We start from the raw sequence: 19,159 nt of genomic DNA, 5'->3' as shown, positions 1-19,159 counted from the left end.
AATCATGTTATCTGAACACAATTTTACTCCTTCTTTTCCAATTAAAACAAATATGGCAGATGTAGGCATCCTTGTTACTGACCTTAGGGGAAAAGATTTCAGCTTTTCACAAATGAGTATGACCTCAATTGGCAAAGGTTTTTTTCCCTTAAGATTTACTTGTTTTAGAGAGAAAGAAAGCATGCACAAGAGAGACAATGGGGAGAGTGACAGAGGGGGAGAATCTTCAAGCAGAATCCCCACTGAACGTAGAGCCCAACTAAAGGCGTGATCTCACGACCCATGAGATCATGACCGGAGCAGAAATCAAGAGTTGGATGCCTAACTGAGCTAACCAGGAGCCCTGAATTAGAAGTTTTTATGTACAGTCTTTATCATGTGAGGAAGTTTCCATCAATTCCTACTTGGTTGCACATTTTTATCATTAAAAGGTGTTGAATTTTGTTAAATGCTTTTTCTCCATCAATTGAGATAATGTGTTTTATCTTTTCATTTTGTTACATGCTATTTTATATTGAATCATAGTCACATTCTAGGAATAAGTCCCACTTTGTCATGGTATGTTGCTGAATTCAGTTTGCTAATATTTTTTGGGGGGATTTCTGCATTAATATTCATAAGGGATATTGATCTGTGGCTTTCTTGTAATGTCTGTCTGGCTTTGGTATAGGGTAATACCTATACCAAAATACTCTTGCTTTATCGAAAGAGTAGAGAAATTCTTCCTCATCATTTTTTGGGAAGAGTTTGACTTTGTGTTAACTGGGGGTAATTCTTCACACGTTTTAACTGGGGGTAATTTTTCTTTGCATGTTTGGTAGAATTCACCAGTGAAGCTATTTGATCCATGGCTGTTTTTGTTGAGAGGTTTTTTAGTGACTGATTCAATTGCCACACTAATTGCAAGTCTGTTCAGATTTTCTTTCTTTATAATTCAGTTTTGGTAAATTGTATGTTTCCATGAATTTGTTCATCTAGATTATCCAATTTTGGGGGATACAATTTTTTTTATGTATATGCTACAGATGTTTTCTTTTTGGTTACCTGGGAATTATATATGACATCCTAATATTATAATAATATAATTTGAATTGACATAAACTTTAACACATATAAAATCTCTACTCAATTTGCTTTTCACACATCCTATGTTATCAATGTTACAAATTGTATCTTTATATGTTTTGTACCTAATGACATAGCTCTATAATTACTTTTAAGCACTTGTCTTCAATAACAGAAAAATTGTAGTTACAAAAAAAATTAAAGTAATACTAGCTTTAGTTACCTTTAATGGAGATCTTTTAATATTCATATACCTTTAAGTTACTGTCTAACATTCTTTCATTTTAAATTGAAGACACGCTTTATTTAAATAGCCTTTTTTGTGGGGCAAGTCTAGTGGTAATAAAATCCCTCAGCTTTTGCTTATCTGGGAAATTATTAATTCTTCCTCATTTTTGAAGGGCAGTTTTGCCAGATTTAGAATTCTCTTTGGTAGGTTTTATCTTTCAGCATTTCAAATACTTAATCATTCTACTGCCTTCTGGCTTCCAAGCTTTCTGATGAAAAAAATGGCTGGTAATCTGTTTTGAGGCTCCCATATATATAAAATGAGTCACTTCACTCTTGATGACTTCCAGATTCTCCCTGTGTCTGTGGCTTTTCACAATTTGGTTTCATGTGTCTTAGTAAAAGTCTCTTTGATTTTATCTTACTTGGAGTTCAATGAGCTTTTGGATTCACAGATTCATGTTTTGTTTGTTTTTTGTCAACTTCAGGAATTTTTTAGCAACTATTTCTTCAAATAATCTCCATGCATCTTTCTCACTCTCATCTCTTGGTGCACCTGATGGTTTCTCACAAATCCCTTAGGCTTCATTCACTTTTCTTGGATCATTTTTCTTTCTGTTCTCAGATTTGATCATTTTAATTGTCTTATCTCCAAATTTGCTGATTCTTTCTTCTAGCTGCTGAAATATGATGGTGAACCCCTTCTAGTGAATTCACTTCAATTACTGTGTTTTTTCAACTTCACAATTTGGTCCCTTTTATAATTTTATCTCTTTATTTTCTTTTGTTCATTTTATTCATGTATAATTTTCTCAGTTCCTTTTAGTTTCTTTGTCCATGTTTTCCCTTAGCTCTTTGAGCATAGTTAAGACAGACAATTTAGTCTTCATCCAGTAAGTCCAATGTCTGGGCATATTCAAGGACAATTTTGTCAATTTATTTTGTTCCTCTGAATGAGTCATGTTTTACTTTTTTTTTATGTCTTGTGATATCTTTTCTTGAAAATTGGTCATTTAACCATTATAATGCTGTAGCTCTAAAAACCATATTTTTTTCCTTCCTACAGGGACTGCTGTCTTTTTTTGTTGTTGTTGTTATTGTTATTCTTTTTCAGAAAAGCTTTAACAATTCACTGAGGTATTGAGGTATTTCTAAACTTTTTTTTTTTAATTTTATTTATTTATGATAGTCACAGAGAGAGAGAGAGAGAGGCAGAGACACAGGCAGAGGGAGAAGCAGGCTCCATGCACCAGGAGCCCTATGTGGGATTCGATCCCGGGTCTCCGGGATCGCGCCCTGGGCCAGAGGCAGGCGCCAAACCGTTGCTCCACCCAGGGATCCCCTAAACTTTTTTTAAAAAAGAATTTACTTGTCAGTAAAATCAGTAAAATCTTTGTTCTTTTTTTTTTTAAGATTTATTTATTTATGATAGATGGGGTGGGGGGAAGGGGGGCAGAGACACAGGCAGAGGAAAAAGCAGGCTCCATGCCAGGAACCCGACGTGGGACTCGATTCCGGGACCCCAGGATTACGCCTTGGGCCAAAGGCAGGCGCTAAACCGCTGAGCCACCCAGGGATCCCCAATCTTTGTTCTATTAGTTCATGTTCAGTTAATGTTTTAACAGAGATGTCTTTGAATGACAGGAGCTAAAACAACAAAAAACCCAAACAAACAAACAATACAGCAAATAACTACCTCTTCTTGTCTTTACAGAATGGCTCTGTCCTTGCACATTCTTTCACCACTTAGCTAGGATGGCTCCGAGCCCTTAGGCCAAGGTAAAAACTTAAGGTCTTCTCAGGGCTTTTCTAAGAATATGTTTTGCATGGGCATATGCATAGCTTTTTAAATTCTGTATACTTAGCTGCTTTTGAATAACCTGATTTCTCAGAGTCTCACTCCAGCTTCTCTTTTGGGCCTTCTATGGTCTATTTTATACTTCCTTATTTTTAATTTTTTAATTTTTTTATTGGAGTTCAATTTGCCAACATATAGCATATCACCCAGTGCTTATCCTGTCAAGTGCCCCCCTCAGTGCCTGTCACCCAGTCACCTCAAACCCCCCCCCCCCCCCGCCTACCTCCCTTTCCACCACCCCTTGTTCGTTTCCCAGAGTTAGGTGTCTCTCATGTTCTGTCACCCTCTCTGATATTTCCCACTCATTTTCTCTCCTTTGCCCTTTATTCCCTTACACTATTTTTTATATTCTCCAAATGAATGAGACCATATAATATTTGTCCTTCTTCGAATAAATTATTTCACTCAGCATAATACTCTCCAGTTTCATCCACGTCGAAGCAAATGGTGGGTATCTGTCTTTTCTAATAGCTAAGTAATATTCCATTGTATACATACACTACAGCTTCTTTATCCATTTTATATTTCTACCTCAGTCCTTTGCTCTAGACACCTGTGGGTTTGTAGATATGTAGCCTTTATGAGAATAATCTGCTTTTTTTCCTGCCTGCATTCTGAGTTATCTCTATTAATAGAGATGAGCATCTTGCTTCAGGCCTTCAGTTATCCTCCTGACAATTTAGAATATATGTACACAATAGTTTACAAACAAGGTCTCCTCTATTCCCTCCGGTGCAAGGGAGGAAACGTAATGAGGCTGCCACCTGCCCCTGAACCAGGGAGGGAAAGGGTAAATAACAGGTAAAAAATGTCACAAAACTTTCCATCTCTTTTGAATATAGTTTTTTCTTTATTTGGCATTTGGTTGGCTTCTGCAAACTTTGGAATATTTTCCAGAGCTCGTACAAAGTTGTTTCAGACAGCGTCTGCTTGTTTTTTGATATTCTTATACAGAAACAAGAGCTTGAAGCTTCTTAGTGTGCCATTTTGCTGATGTCACTGTCCAATAAAGAGATATTTAAAATCAAGAGGAGGAGAATGTTTATAAAGATAAAGTAGAAATTAATAAACAGAATTATGATATAAAATCAAAAGCTAGCTTTTAAAAATATTTAAAAAATAAATACTATGCTACTGAACAAAACTAAAAACGAAAAAGGGCATATAACAATGTGTGCTGGGGGCAATGCACAGGCACATGCTAATTAATTAGAAGGTCTAGATAAAAAAGGACATTTTCCTGAAAAACATGAATTTTTGAGATTGATGCAAGAAGAAAACCTAGAGAAACCAGTAAGTATAGCAGAAACTGAAGCCATGCGTGCCAGGGTAAAAAATGTCACTCAAGAACCTATGTAAAGTACCATGCATCTATTCAAAACATTTCATATGATGTGAATATGAATAGTTTTTTAAAAGTACTTACAGGAATACGAACCCTTTTAGGAATAGATATTTACTGTATAATATAATCTATTACAGCACATGCAAAAACAGAAATCCTCTTGATTCATATTACATCAAAACATATCATGAAATATAAAGACATTTAATTTATTGATTGAATATATCAACAGAATCTATACGGCATATATCACAAATGTGTGAGTGCCCCACATTACCACCTCACCAACGGATAATTTACTAGGGAATTTCAGTGAATTGGTCCATGGTTCTTAGAAACTTCAGCCAAGTCATAGATCTTAATTGGAGTCAGAGTAATGAGAGAGAATGAACTAAGCTGGGAATAGATTTTTTGGGACAGTTTCCAGCCATTTCTAGGGGAGATTAACTCCTTCAGTTGGGACTCCAGGAAGAATGGTGCCTGCTTCATACCTGGTACAACTAGACTAGTTTTGAGATGGCAGAGTAGAGGAGACTGAATAGGAACTGAACTGTTAGACTAGGAATGCAGGTATATTTCCTGTGGATCACATAGGAGCTACATGGAAAAATGGAAGATCCAAAGTAATCATGGATCCTCTATAATAGGCTGCCTAGAGGGTAGAGAAATAGACAGTGACCATGAAAGATGGATTCCTAGAGTTGAGGAAAGAATTCAAGGCACTCCATGGAATAGAAACATATCCTACTGTCTTACTCTCCCAATCCTCAAAGCTGGTCAAGGGACCAGCTGAAGAAAGGTGCCCTGAGAAGAGTCAATTTTCAATATCTTCTAAGTCCAGAGAGTATGAAGCCATGACAAAAATGGTATTAGTTTAAGTAAAACTTCTCTTCCTTATTTTCCCTTCATTCCCTAAATCTTCAAAATGGGAGGAGTCATATGTAGGCTGTCAACCTGGGTTGCATAGCAGGAGGGTACAGAGGAAATTAGAATAAGGGAGGCTGAGAAGTCAACTATTCTCCCTTTGCCACTAGTTTTCTAGACTAAAATAGGGCTGGGCTATGGAAAGAGAAAATATTAATGCTAAATCTAAATTTAGTATTAAACACTGACCAGAGAATTCCTGTGTAACATATAGAAAGGAACTATTGATAAACATTGGCAGAAAGCCATGAAATCTGCCCAAATTTTTATACAAGGTGAAGAAATACTGTATAGTGTGTAAGGAGATGGTGGGGGACAAACAAAACTTCATTATAACTAGATATAACTAGGTATGCTTATCACCAATAAACTGGTTGTCTAAGGATTTTTAAAAGAATAATTATGGCACCATACTTATGGATATGTCTCCTCAGGTGAGGGAAACAAAAGCAAAAGTAAACTATTGGAACTACACCAAAATAAAAAGCTTTTATACAGCATAGAAAACCATCAACAAAACAAAAAGTCAACTTATTGAATTGGAGAGATATCTGCAAAGATATATCTGATAAGGGATTAATATCTAAAATATATGAAGAACATAACTCAACATAAAAAAAATCTAATTTAAAAATGGGCAGAGAACCTGAATAGACATTTCTCCAAAGATGTACGGATTACCAATAGACATATTAAAAGATGTTCAACATCACTAACTATCAGGAAAATTATCAATCCATAATCCATCAATCAAAACCATTAACGGCCATACAACCCCACACTAGTCAATGGCAAATATCAAAAAAAAAAAAAAAAAAAAGAAATAACAAGTGTTGGCAGTGATGTGGAATAAACGGACCCCCATGCTGGTGGGAATGTAAATTGATGCAACCACTGTGAAACTATGGAAGAGAGTATGGAGGTTCCTCAAAATATTAAAAATAGAAATCCCATAGGATGCAGTAATCCCACTATGGACACTAACCTATGCCTCACCATTGAAAACCCTAATTTGGAATGATATATGCACCCCTATGTTTATTACAGCATTGTTTAGAACACCCAAGATTACAGAAGCAATGTGTGGCAGATGGTGACTACGCTTATTATGGTAAGCTTGAGTACTGTATAAAATTGTTTTTTTTTTTTTTTAAATTGTTGAATCAATATGTTGTATACATGAAACTAACAGAACATTGTATGTCAATTATGTTCAATAAAAATTTTAAAAAATTGTAAGTTAGCCATGGACAAACAAATGTAACAGTTTTTTAAAGAGTACTGCCCACCATGATAAAATAGGATTTATCTAAGGAATTCAATGATGAATCAAGATAGGGAATTAATACATTTCAGTTACAGGTTAAATCAGGAAAATGAGCAGACAGAGAGGGAGTGAATTAATAAAATCTATTTTTATTTCTAATATATAAAGGAAATAATCTGGGGTCAGTTGTCTAATTTATGACTAGTGCTTGAATATAAACTCCATAAATTGATGTATCTGTGTTATTCAACTCATGACACAGTTCCCAGAAGCTGACAGCCAGTAAATGCATTTTTTAATAGAAGTAAAAGAATGAGTCATAACTACCTTAAACTGAAAATATAAATTATCTTTTTATGTGGGATACGAGGAGCACCTTTATTATAACAAAGAACTAGGAAATAATGTACACTGTTACCATTGTGTTTCATTTTCTGGAAGTTGAAATCAATGCAATAAAACGAGAAATAAAAATAAGAATAAAACTAATGAAAATGAACATAAAAATCATTATAAACAATATGATTCTTGGACTAAAATCCTCAAGATTATTAACTAAACTGTTAGCCCAATTGGATGCTGGATATTGGATATTGGATAAATGCCTAAACAAAGATAGTTATAAATAAATAGATTATAGCTTTCCTACATATCTGTAAAAGCCATTTAGAAAAATAACATAAAATGATCACATTCCTAAAAGTATCACACATAAAAAATAGTAATAACTTTATCAAGATGTGAGTGGGCTGTCTAAAGAAAATGGCAAAACTCTGCTACAAGCCATGAATGAAGACATGAATGAATACAGAAATGTCAGTTATGTGGGAAAGGTTGACTATGATATAGCACTTGCTCAAAGTAATATTTAATGAATATAATTCCAACTAATCTTCCAAATTATTTTTAAGAATTTGCTAAAACAAATGATTCTAAACATTACATGGTAGAGTAAACTGGTTAAGTATTTTAACAAATAGCTGATAATTTGAGAAGAAAAATATTGGAAAGCACCTCACATTATACACCAAAATAAATTCTGATGGATTAAGAATCTAAATAGATAATATAAAAATAGAAATACCATGGAAAGAAGTATTAGAATTTAAATTTAATCCTCACAATATCTTTTCCACCCAACACTCTAGGTTTGGGGGATGGAACAATAAATAAGACAGAAACAGTTTTTTTCTCAAAGAAGTTATATTCTCATGGTGGCTTCCTCACCATCATGGATAAATACAAAAAATCAATAAATAAGAGATGCAATAAAATGATGAGATAATCATCTGAAAAACCGCTATAATACAAATAAAACAAGATGTTGTAAAAGAAAGGGAATAGATGATCAGAGCAGGATTCTCCTTGTGGAAGTGACAGTTGAACTGTCCTCAGTTATATAATTACTCCATGATGCTAAAAACACAAATACCTAGAAGTGAAGTACTACATTCAGCAAAGAGCATGTGCAAAGGCCTGAACACAGGGACACCCTCATCCTTGATATTTCTGAAGAGTGAAAGGAAGGTCTGCATATTGGATGCATGATAAAGAGTGAACAGATAAAATGTGAGTAATAGGCATGTTAGATGGTCTCTTCACAAATGGGAAGATAAAGAGGTTTCTGCTTTTAATTCAAGTATGAGACTATGTCATCAAATGAGTGTGGTGGGAGGTGATTAAAGTGAAGGTGTGAAAGAGTCCTTAAAAGCAGGGGAAGAATGGATGACCATAGGAAGGACATAGAATATTATAAATGTGAACTTAAAATGAAATGAGCAATTTTCTCTAGCCCTGAGGGATGAAGTAAATAGGTTATTTATAGTAGCCAAATAAGGATAAAGTCCAAAGCAGGTGTCACAACCTTAAATATGTAATTTGTTGCTGATAGGAGTAAAAATTGGCATAATCCTTTTTTTAAAAAGATTTAATTAATTAATTTATTTATTTATTTATTTATTTGAGAAGGAGAGAGAGTGCATAAGTGCAGGGAGGGAGAGAGACACCTAGACTCCATGCTGAGTGTAGAGTCTGATGTGGGGCTTGATCCCATGATCCCACAACTCTGAGATCAGGACCTGAACCAAAATCAAGTCTGATGCTTAACCAACTGAGCCACCCAAGTATTCCAGCATAATCCTTTTTAATTTTTTTAATATTTTATTTATTTATTCATAAGAGGCACAGAGAGAGAGAGAGGCAGAGACATAGGCAGAGAGGGAAGCAGGCTCCCTGCAAGGAGCTCAATGTGGCACTCGATAACAGGACCCCAGGATCAGGACCCAAGACAAAGGGAGACTCTCAACCACTAAGCCACCCAGGTGTCCCCAGCATAATCTTTTTAGAAAGCAATTCATCAAAATGTTGTTTACTTATAACTGGGAAACAGTGACAAAATAGGAGTCTGGGAAATAAGCACGTGTGCTCAAATCACATGGGTCTTATTAATTGTTAGCTTACATCTTTCCTGAGGGAAAAAGAATCTGATCAGAACCATTGTATGAAACAGTTTCAGAATAAGATGACAGCCAAACCAATAAAAGTAGTTTGAATCCGGTGAAGTAAGTTGTAACCTCATCTTAACACTGCATTTAACTTCTTTATTATCAGAATGGCAGCTTTAACAATTTTTAGCACTTTTAGTAGCAAGTGGAAATGCTGTAGTGTATTTTCCAACAAATTTTGCAATATGCTTAGGAAAAACATAGCTACATTGTTTTGAAGATGACTCAACCTTAGATTCTCAGGTGCTTTTTGAAGCAAATCAAACACTATTTTGTGAGCCCATTACCAATTCCTAGCATCAGGAGAAAAAAAAAAAAAAGATTCAAAGACAAAATGCATGTCCTGAAAAAAACATTACAAAGTTTCCTCAATGGCACAAGGTGAGATATTCAATGACATCAGGTGATCAGTTGTCTGAAAAAGAAACACAGGAAGATAGAAGAGGGATAATGACTGCCTTCTCACAGGCAGCAAAAAACTTCAGCCCAGAACCAAAGAAAACAAACAAACAAACAAACAAACAAAAAAACTGCGACAGGAATAGGACCGAGATCTGTAAGCATCTTAGCCAAGATCTTCCTAGTGCCTGGCAAGGTTTGGCTGCCCAAAGGAAATTCAAAGAGCCCCAGTTTTATTTTAGGATGGTATGTATGCCCTACCTAGAGCATTCTCTCACACAGAAGCTCAGATTACTGTTTAATTCAGCAGAGCTCAAGCCAATAGGCTCAAGGTAGTGCTAGTCCAAGTTTCAAAGTGAAAAGGCTATAAGGGTCATTGAGAAAATAGTTTAGGATTTATAATGACCTTTTATCGCTACAGGAACACGATCACTTTCAAGTATCTGTATGAGCAGTCATCGACCACTTTTGCAGAGTCATCAGAGTAATGGATTAATGATTTCCCAGAATAAAACTGGGATGATGTAAAAACCTACGTCATGGACAGCTGATCCACAGCCAGAGATGTTCATCTACCTTTTGATAAAGCAAAAGCCTTCAACTGATCCTATACTGCAACAGTTGGACATGAACAGGAAAAGCAGCCTGGAGGAGTGTAATGGTGCTGATTTACCAGCATAGGCTACAGCTGCATAGCCAGGTGAAGGCAATCCCTGTCTCCAGTGGGGAGAAAAAAAATCAACCTGAACATCTCAGGAATACAGCCAGGACAACTAGTATCTCAGAGATATAGCCAGTAAGAAAGCAATCCCTGTTGGGCTAGAACTTCATCAGCAGCACTGTAAAAGCAAGAAATAAACAACAGTCCTAGTGGCCCATAAACTTTCATGAGAGTTTAACTCACTAAAGTCCTCAGCTGCACCAGGCCTCCTTCAGGTTCATGCCATGGTACCTATATACCAAAGGTATAATGTATTTCTGGGGTTTTATACACTGGCTCATCCTTGGCTTGCCATGTCACTAACATGATCCAATGATCACAATAGTAGACAGCAAACAAAGGGAAGGTAGAATTTGGAGCCCAGAGGAGTATGGAGGGTAGCTTACCAATGTGAACACTCAAATTGATTTTTACGAAAAGCATGATACATACTGTGAGTGTATATGTATAAAATAGAATATACATATATATATATTCAGTTCACATAGAATAATGCAGAATATGTATATACATGAATTTAATAACATTATCAGTATTTTGAAATACAAAGGTGCTTCTTGTTCAAAAATTCAAATTATTTAAAATTCAAATTCAAATTAATTTCTATAGATATGTGTGATTTTTAAATCTAGAGGCAGAAATTTCTAGACTAGGAATCAGATGGCACAGTGTAGCTATTAAGCATGCGCAGATTGTGGCAGTCTGTTATTTAGGGATTTTCTTTCTGACAGCTTGTCCAGGACAACATAGATCTGAAGAACTGTTTCAAAAATATGAGCTTCTAAATAAAGATATAAGGAGCATATTAAGGCTACATTTGAATAAAAACAGTAAATGGATTTATTTGGAAATCCATTTACTGATTTAAGAGGCTGTTTGAGATGTATAATGGATGTAAATTTGACTATAGAGTTCTTAAAGTTATTGTACCAAGTTTATTATTGAAAACTTCCCATAGCTTATTATAAAATTATTTAACTTTTATATGTAAATTTACAGGCAGAGTATTAGCTAAGGGTATAGTTTTATTCTCTTTTTTTTTTTTTTGCATGTTTTATGGTGTTAAATTCAACACTTTCAAACAGAGCTTGGATATTTATACAGTTCATTCATTCATATCATATCATTCTGTCTATTATAGTCTGAATGTTGAAGTACCTCCCCCCCAAATTTATATGTTGAAATCCTAACCCACCAAAAGTGGTGCTATCAGGAAGTGGGGGCTTAGGTCATGAGGCTGGACCCTTCATGAATAGGATTAGTGTTCTTATAAAAGAGATCCCACAGAACTCCCTTGCCCCTTTCACTAGGTGAGCACACAGCAAGAAGGTGCCTGCTATAGTGAGCCCTCTCCAGACACTGGGATCTTGATCTTGGATTGCAGCCTCCAGAAATGTGAGAAATAAGTGTCTATTGTTTATAAGCCATCCGGCTTATGATATTTTGTTATAGCAGCCAGAATTGACTAAGGCACTATACTAACAGTTAAAGTTTCAGTAGAGGCATACTAACATACTCTACCTCTGGTAAGAAAATAAAGAATGCAGAAATAAAAATGGAGAGAACCCAAATAGCAAGTTTTGTTTACAAAACAAAGAAGCCTAGGGGTTCCTGGGTGGCTCACTACATTAAGCATCTGACTGTTGACTTCTGCTCAGGTCATGATCTCAATGAGGTCATGAGATTGAGTCCCATGTCAGGCTCCCTGCTCAGCAGTTAGTCTGCTTCTCTCCTTCTCCCTCTCCCTCTACCCCCACCCCCACTCTGCTTGAATTCTGTCTCTAAAATAAATAAATAAATCTTAAAAAAAAGCCAAAAAAGCTCAATTTTTATTGATATTTGTTTTCTTTTGTTCTCCCACCACATACACACACTTTTTCTATTATATTTTGGGGGTGGGACAGATAAATGAAGGACCCGACTCCTCATTTTATGCTCACATGGTTTCTGGGTAATCTTTTGTACAACTGATGTACTTGTCAGAACCTCCAGAATTTTACATGCACATTTTGGATTTCCAGGCAAAAATAAAAATGCAATAAAAATGCTTGAAATGTTCCAGAGAAACATCAGTCTGAACTTTTTTTTTTTACAGTTATACCATGATTTAGTTGACATACACCACTTTTTTCCCCTTATAGTTTTTAAAAGTCTGATTTTTTTTTTTTTTTGGCTAAAATTCTGTCTCTTATTTTATGTATTGCTGTTTTGAGAAAGTCACTCAACATTTGTTACTTAAGGTAATGTTAAATAATCCCCTTTCCCTGTTTGAAGCACTAAAAGCCACGTGATGTGGATATATAAATGATTTCACTTAGACTTTTTGGAGTTTTAGTTAAAGGCCTATGGACTCACATTTTATGATAAATATTTTCTCCAAGATGTCCACCTGTGTCCTACTTAAAACTGTGGTCACTCCTAGATCTCAAAGGCACTTTTAGGCCAGGAGATCAAGAAAGACACACCCATGTGCATATAAACACATCCACACCTACACCCCCGCCCACACACAATTACTCTAAAACAAAATAAAACAAAACAAATAATTGCAAAATCAATGAAAAAAAAAAAAGATTTTTAAGATCACCATTTAAGAAGGGTGATGATATTCACAATAATTAGCCACCAGCAGTGGTGGAACATCATGGGGAGGTCTGGTGGTTTCCAGCGTAGCCGGTGAAGCCCAGGGCCTCCTCAGGGTTCCACTCAGCAGATTGTTTTCCCTGATTCAAGTAATTTCATTATGAAACCTGGTGAGAGATGATTCTCATCAGGAAACCTCACATTTAGTCATGCCCATAAATATTGGTGACATTACCTCATGAAGCTCTGAGGAGATTGCACCATATAACAGCAAAATTAGACATTTTTTTTTCAACTCGGCAAACAGCTTTGGGGAAATTTTATTACAAACCTCTGCAGTGTCAGAGCAATACTAATTATAGGCCTTTGTGGCCATGATATGGGAAATCCGTCCTCAGGGAATCTGTGTTCTTAGATATGGCAACCGGATTATTTAAAATCAATCCAAGGAAGCAGTTTTTCCCTTGTGTGGTGTAACAGTAATGCCCCACATTTTATATTTATAAGATTCATGTGTGTGTGCAATCTCAGTGTTTCATGGATGTCTCCTAATTAATCTTAGGACATGGCCTCACTCCCTATTTCTCAAGTGAGAAATTCAATGCCAATGCACCATGCAACTGTGAAATTGGCCCTGAAAAGGCAGACAGACCTGAGCCCGTACAGCACCGTCCCATCAGGGTGAAGGCGGATCATGCGGTTTTTCACTGTCACTCCATGCACAAATGACTTTTTGTCATTTAAGAAATATGTGTCAGGCACCCATAGCTGGTCAGCCACTCGATTGTCAAGCGTGAGGTTGAGCGGGATCCCAGAATAGGCAAGCCTTTTATCTCTCCAATATTGTTGAAAATACATGGTTAAGGTGTAATCCTAGGGGGAAAAAAGAAAAGAAAAAATTAGTTTGTGCTTAGCCACAGGCATATTTCCTCCATGACTGCTTAAATTCAGGTTGGAATTCAGGAGAAATGGATATTATTTTCAGGCAGGGTAGGAAACAGTGGTTGCTTTCTTGTAAATGCAGATACTAGGTTTAATAGGTGTAAATCATGTCTATATATCCTCTTTTTTTTTAAACCCTCTGTTTTATTTAGGTAAGAACCAGACTAGACAAATTGGCATTTAAACAATAGTCACAGAGATATAAAGGTCAAAAAATAATTTTTAAAAAGTCATCATATAACCAGGCTGCTGGCAGGACCCTGAGAGCTCCCGTAGGTCCGCTATCTCCCACCAGGCAGACAGGTGTCTTTACCACCCATGGCAAAGGAGCTCCATCTACAAATTCTGCAATGTAAGCCACTTTCACCCTTGCTCTCTGTGAGAGCTGTAAATAGAATCCCTCTGTAAACATGCACTGGAAACACAATGACCTGTGGGAGGTCTCCATGCCTTATTCATTACATTTTCTTCCAGAACGCCACAGCCATTTCTACACTAACTAGGTCATGTCATTACCTTGAGATGATGATATATTCATCAGGGGAAAATGGGAGCCTAGCTACAGTTGGAAAAAAGAGAAGGGAAATGGGCCATGGTGCAACCCCTACAGGCTTGCCAACAAAATAAGCAAGTATTTAGGAACATGATCCTACTTTTGTTCGCCTGTTTGTTTTTTGCAAAGCAATTAATGCAGTAAGAACGTGGAAAAAAGAAATCAGGCTAAGCATGAAAATTCTATTTTTAAATTTTTATTCTTTTTGGCAATCCCTATTCAAGTCTACAAAACTCAAGTCTGAAAATTTGGTAATATTTATGGGACATCTTGAGCCCCAGTATAGAAAGATCCAAGGTGAAAATCCAAAGGTAAGTAAGGTAAACTCTCTAACAAGGGAAGGGAAAATCACCATTTCACACAGGAGCTTCTGAATTCACACACTTATAGATGTCTGCAAACATCCTGGCTTTGTGGGCAATGAGAAGTGGGATTGCAAATCCATTGAATCCATCCTAGACACATGGGTCTTATGACATCCCAGCCAACACTCATTTTGCTGATTCACAGGGCAGTTCTCAGGGCTTGCTAATCTAATAATAATGCCTACTTATCACTGATCTCATGAGTGTTAGGGCATAGAAGCCTCTGAAATGGCAAAGAATATATCTGGATGGTCTTCTCCAGGTGCTCATAGGCAAGGTGACAAAACCAATAATGCTAAACAACTCAGCAAAATCAGTTTTAAGCTATAAGGGCCATAAAAAAAATCAGAGGAGGGAGGAAGCAGAAAAATTTAAATGGGCTGGGGAGTCCTTATAGAGGTTTTATCTGCAACTTGAAGGAGAGATAGGACTTGAAGGGATGAGAAGAAACACAGAGGAGTTTTTTCCCAGGTACTTACATGGGCAGAGCTCTGTGCCTGGCATGACTTATACGAATTGCACCCCCCCCCCAATTCTCACAGAAAAGGTAACATTAAAGATAGGCCATAGCTGGCCAGATAGAGGATGTGGGCCATGAAAAATAAATCATACAAAGATGTGGCTTTTATTGCACTGATTTTACTAAACTGATGAGAAACTTTCAGAAATGCAGTTTTGCCAGAACTTAGGATTCAGGAGAGGAAAAGGACAGAGTGGTGGGCAAGGCTGGACTCTGTAACAGTGACTAGAAGGTAGGAAAATTTGCATGCCAGCTCCACAGTCAGTGAAGCACTGAAGGTTTCAAGTAGCAAGTGACATAACCAAGTGTATTAGCCATGTCTTTTGTTTTCTGTTTTCTCATGCTTTAACTTCTAGACCCTGGTTAACCCTGGAGGGACTGCTTTAGCTTCCCTCAGGGCTAGCTAATTCCTAGAGATAGCAAACAATTCCGTCAAGCTCTAGACTGTGCTTTCCAAATGCAAACCAACCAATCCAGAGCTCACACCCCAAGTGCCCTCCTTATTGGGTTGTCACACCCAGGCCAATATTTGAACTATGTCCAAGTACCAGGCAACTGGGGACAGTCTAGACCCTAGAGTCCACTTTAATCATTCTAACTAACCAATCTTAAGCCTGCTTATCCAGCCTCCCATATTCCCATTCACTCCCATGGAAACCACAATAAAGCTCTTTGCCCACAGTTTCCCTTCTTCCCTGTGACCCACCCTGGTGCTTCCCTGTGTGCCCCACCATTCCCTGCAATGGATGCTATGCATACCTCCATTGAGATCTGTGGTTAACAAACTACCTTTTCAATGGCAGCTGTCTCCTGATCTGGTGGCCTTGTCATACCTAAGTATAATACAACCTATTTTAAACATAAAATCACAGATCAGGAAGGTAAGTTGTGCAGTGATTTATTTAATGGCGAAAAAGATGATGAGCAAAGGCCTAAATGGGTGGAGAGTGTTTGCTGGTGTGTGATAAGGGAGAACAAGTGCAAAAGGAATGCAGGGAAATCCTGAAAGTTCACAGATGTTAGGCTTGATGTATGGCCTCAGGCTATGAATGGACCACAGGGAGCACAATCACATCCCCTGCATATCCAAGAACGATGCTCAATGTAGGTGATGCATTTTAACGGAAACATTCAGAGTTTTGGTAGCATAACAAGATGGAAATAAATCAGCAATAGCAGCTAAAGGATTTTCAATTTGAATATAATGCTCCACATTACATTCTTATTGAAATAGAAGCATTTCACTTGCTTCTCTCTTTGGTCTCTAAGCCCACATCCTATGCCTGAATCATGAGTCTAGCACTTATCTGAGTTCCCTTTCAACTGGCGTTCACATGGGTTACCATGAGGATGGAGAGAATGTGTCAGTCTGCCCTAGGAATCCAGTTGTCATCCAGAGCCTGTGAGCTTGGGCTCCAGGTCTTATTTTAATTTGTGTTGTTCTCCACACCATTAACAGCACCTCTCGGTTTTGGTCTTGGGTATTTGCTGAGTTGACTTGAGTGGATTAGGGTTGTGGAGAGCTTAGGTAACAGAGAAAAACAGTATTTAAATCCAAACCTGCTGCATTAGTTGTGCCTTCTGAAGCAATTGCTTCACTACACCAGTGGGGACACTAGTCAGTATCACATTTCTTTCTCCTGTACAGATTGGTAGACAAAGGAAAGGTGACAGCAGACAGTAGGGCATGGTGCTGACTCCTGTGCTGGGCAGTGGTGAGCACCATGTATAATAATAATGACAGTAGCCATGAACATGTTCTGATCCCTTGGTATGTGCTATGCCTCCTGCTAGTGTCGTTTTGTTTAAACATAAAACAGGGATGATCAGTATTCTCATTATCATCCCCTCAATGAAGAAAAAAATTTAAAGAGCTCAAGTAATTTGCCTGTTCCTTTCCCCCTATGCCCCATTAAACAGTAGTAACTGGGGGGAATGGGATTTGAAGTTGGGGCTACATCCCTGCAGAGTGTGTCTCTCAACCTTAAAACCAAAGCTCTAAGGGACGGGGGGCTAAATAGTTCTATAATAATTCACATCTAGACTGAAATGAGCTTGATGCGAGGATGGTTTTGCAAAGATATCTTGAAGAGAGGAGAATCAAGTCATGTAGATAATGCAGTTTTTGAGGGGAATAAGAACTATGGCATCACTAAAGCCTCCCATCCCTGCAAACTTTTAGCACAGCTGCTATGTAGACAGATGCCTTGTGAAGTCCTCTTTTCTTCAGGGGGTCCCAGACAAGTTGATGCTTTCCACATTTGGAGCTCCCCAGAGCCTCTGTGACCCTTCCTTGCCTTTTCCATGGATTGGTCACCCGCAAATATGGTGTAGCTGAGGGGGTCCTGCAACGGGGGTGAAAGGGGACAGGGGAGATGCCTTGAAATGGCATTTCTCAAATGCAGGGCTTTTGGGGGCTCCAAGGGTCATGGGAATTAGAACCAGGCAATACTGGTGAGTCTGATACTGGTGGTGAATGCCAGCATCTCCACTCCTTGGGCCTCTGCAGAGCTTACCATGTCCCTGACTTCCATCTTTCCTGCTCTGGTGATGTGATCCACCTGAGTACAGGGAGGGGTCTTCAGTCACACTGACATAGAACTCTCAGATACCAAAAGCCTCTGCCAGGGTGGGAGGGAATTGTGATTGTCTCCTCCTTTCCCACCTTTGCCCTTTGCAGAAGAAACTAAATCTCCTAGGGAGAGACATTAGAGAGGAGTGGAGTATAGAGAGAAGCTAGCATTAGGAGGTATGGGGGCCAAAGAGGGTCAGAAGGAGAGTAGGGTCCAGTGTGGGGAAAAGTGAGAATATAGAAGAAAGGGCTCGAGGGACTAGTGGGCTTCTAGGAAGAGGGGGGGAACATGGGGTATCCAAGACTCTGTGAGGAATACAGAGGAATGAGGTGCAGGAAACGGTAGGGCTTGGGGAGAAGCAGAAGTCTGGGAGGAGCAGGCTCATGAGAGCAGTGGGTATCCAGGAGGGGTGAGGGACAGGGGACAGTGTGATGGGTATAGGCTCCAGAAACCTCATCCCGGGAGGATGGGTTTAATTAGATTAGCACACAGTAGGAAGAGACAGTCTGCTTTCTGGCATTGACCCTTGACTGTGGCACAACAAGCCATCTCAGCGCATCTAGACCGAGCATGCTGGCAGAAGGAGGAGGGAAGTAAGGTCCTAGAGATCAGGACTTACAGAAATAGCTGCCAGTGGAGGTACAATGACAGACCCTGTGCTCAGGAGACCCAGAATCCCCTCTGCTGTGGGGCCATTATGGATTGAGAGGGGTAACCTTCACTCCTAGCCCTGCCTCAAATTATTCAGACCTGGCTAGGAATAGGCCAGAGTTCCTGGATAAGTCACCAGCCCAGCCCAGGGTCCCTGGGTTTGGAGCTAGTGGGCTGAGACAGCAGTGGGTGGGGCAGGAAGAGGCAGACAGTCTGGGGCTGCTAAAAAAGGATTGTTGGCACTCACAGCTCTTGAAGCCCCAGTGGCTGGGGTCAAGGAACAGGTATTCTTGAGTATGAGCCATTCACCTGCCAAGTGTTTACACATAGGTGATAATCCTTTCAAAATCTCCTGAGAATATAGAAACAGCAGCAGTAACTACAAAAATAACAAAATAAAACCTCAGCCCATCTTTTGGGCATTCAGGCAGCTCAAATAAATTGCAATAAGAGATAAACAACAAAGTTTCTTTCTGCTTGTGGAAATCTCTCCACATTTGTCACATTGAAATAACAAGAATACATATCTGAAAGTGGAAATACTGCTCATTATTCTGCAATTAAGAAATTGACGAAATTTCCTCAGTGCAGGAAATGAAAACAAAATTTACTAACCCTGAGAAAGAAATGCAATCTCTAAACCACATTTATATATCTAGCT

At 38.2% G+C, this 19,159-nt stretch overlaps 1 protein-coding gene across 3 annotated transcripts in view; it reads right to left on the bottom strand.

Moving 5' to 3' along the window:
• GABRB3 (gamma-aminobutyric acid type A receptor subunit beta3) overlaps window positions 1–19,159 on the bottom strand; it is a 216,423-nt gene that overhangs the window by 50,563 nt on the left and 146,701 nt on the right. For all 3 annotated transcript variants that reach the window (XM_041751216.1, XM_041751215.1, XM_041751218.1), the window contains exon 4: window positions 13,547–13,767. In XM_041751216.1, coding sequence (XP_041607150.1) covers window positions 13,547–13,767 — 221 coding nt within the window. The remainder of the gene's footprint in view (window positions 1–13,546; window positions 13,768–19,159) is intronic.

This window comes from Vulpes lagopus, chromosome 4 (assembly GCF_018345385.1).
Source record: "Vulpes lagopus strain Blue_001 chromosome 4, ASM1834538v1, whole genome shotgun sequence".
Classification (NCBI taxonomy): Eukaryota; Metazoa; Chordata; class Mammalia; order Carnivora; family Canidae; genus Vulpes; species Vulpes lagopus.
This window is presented reverse-complemented; position numbering and strand designations above follow the sequence as displayed.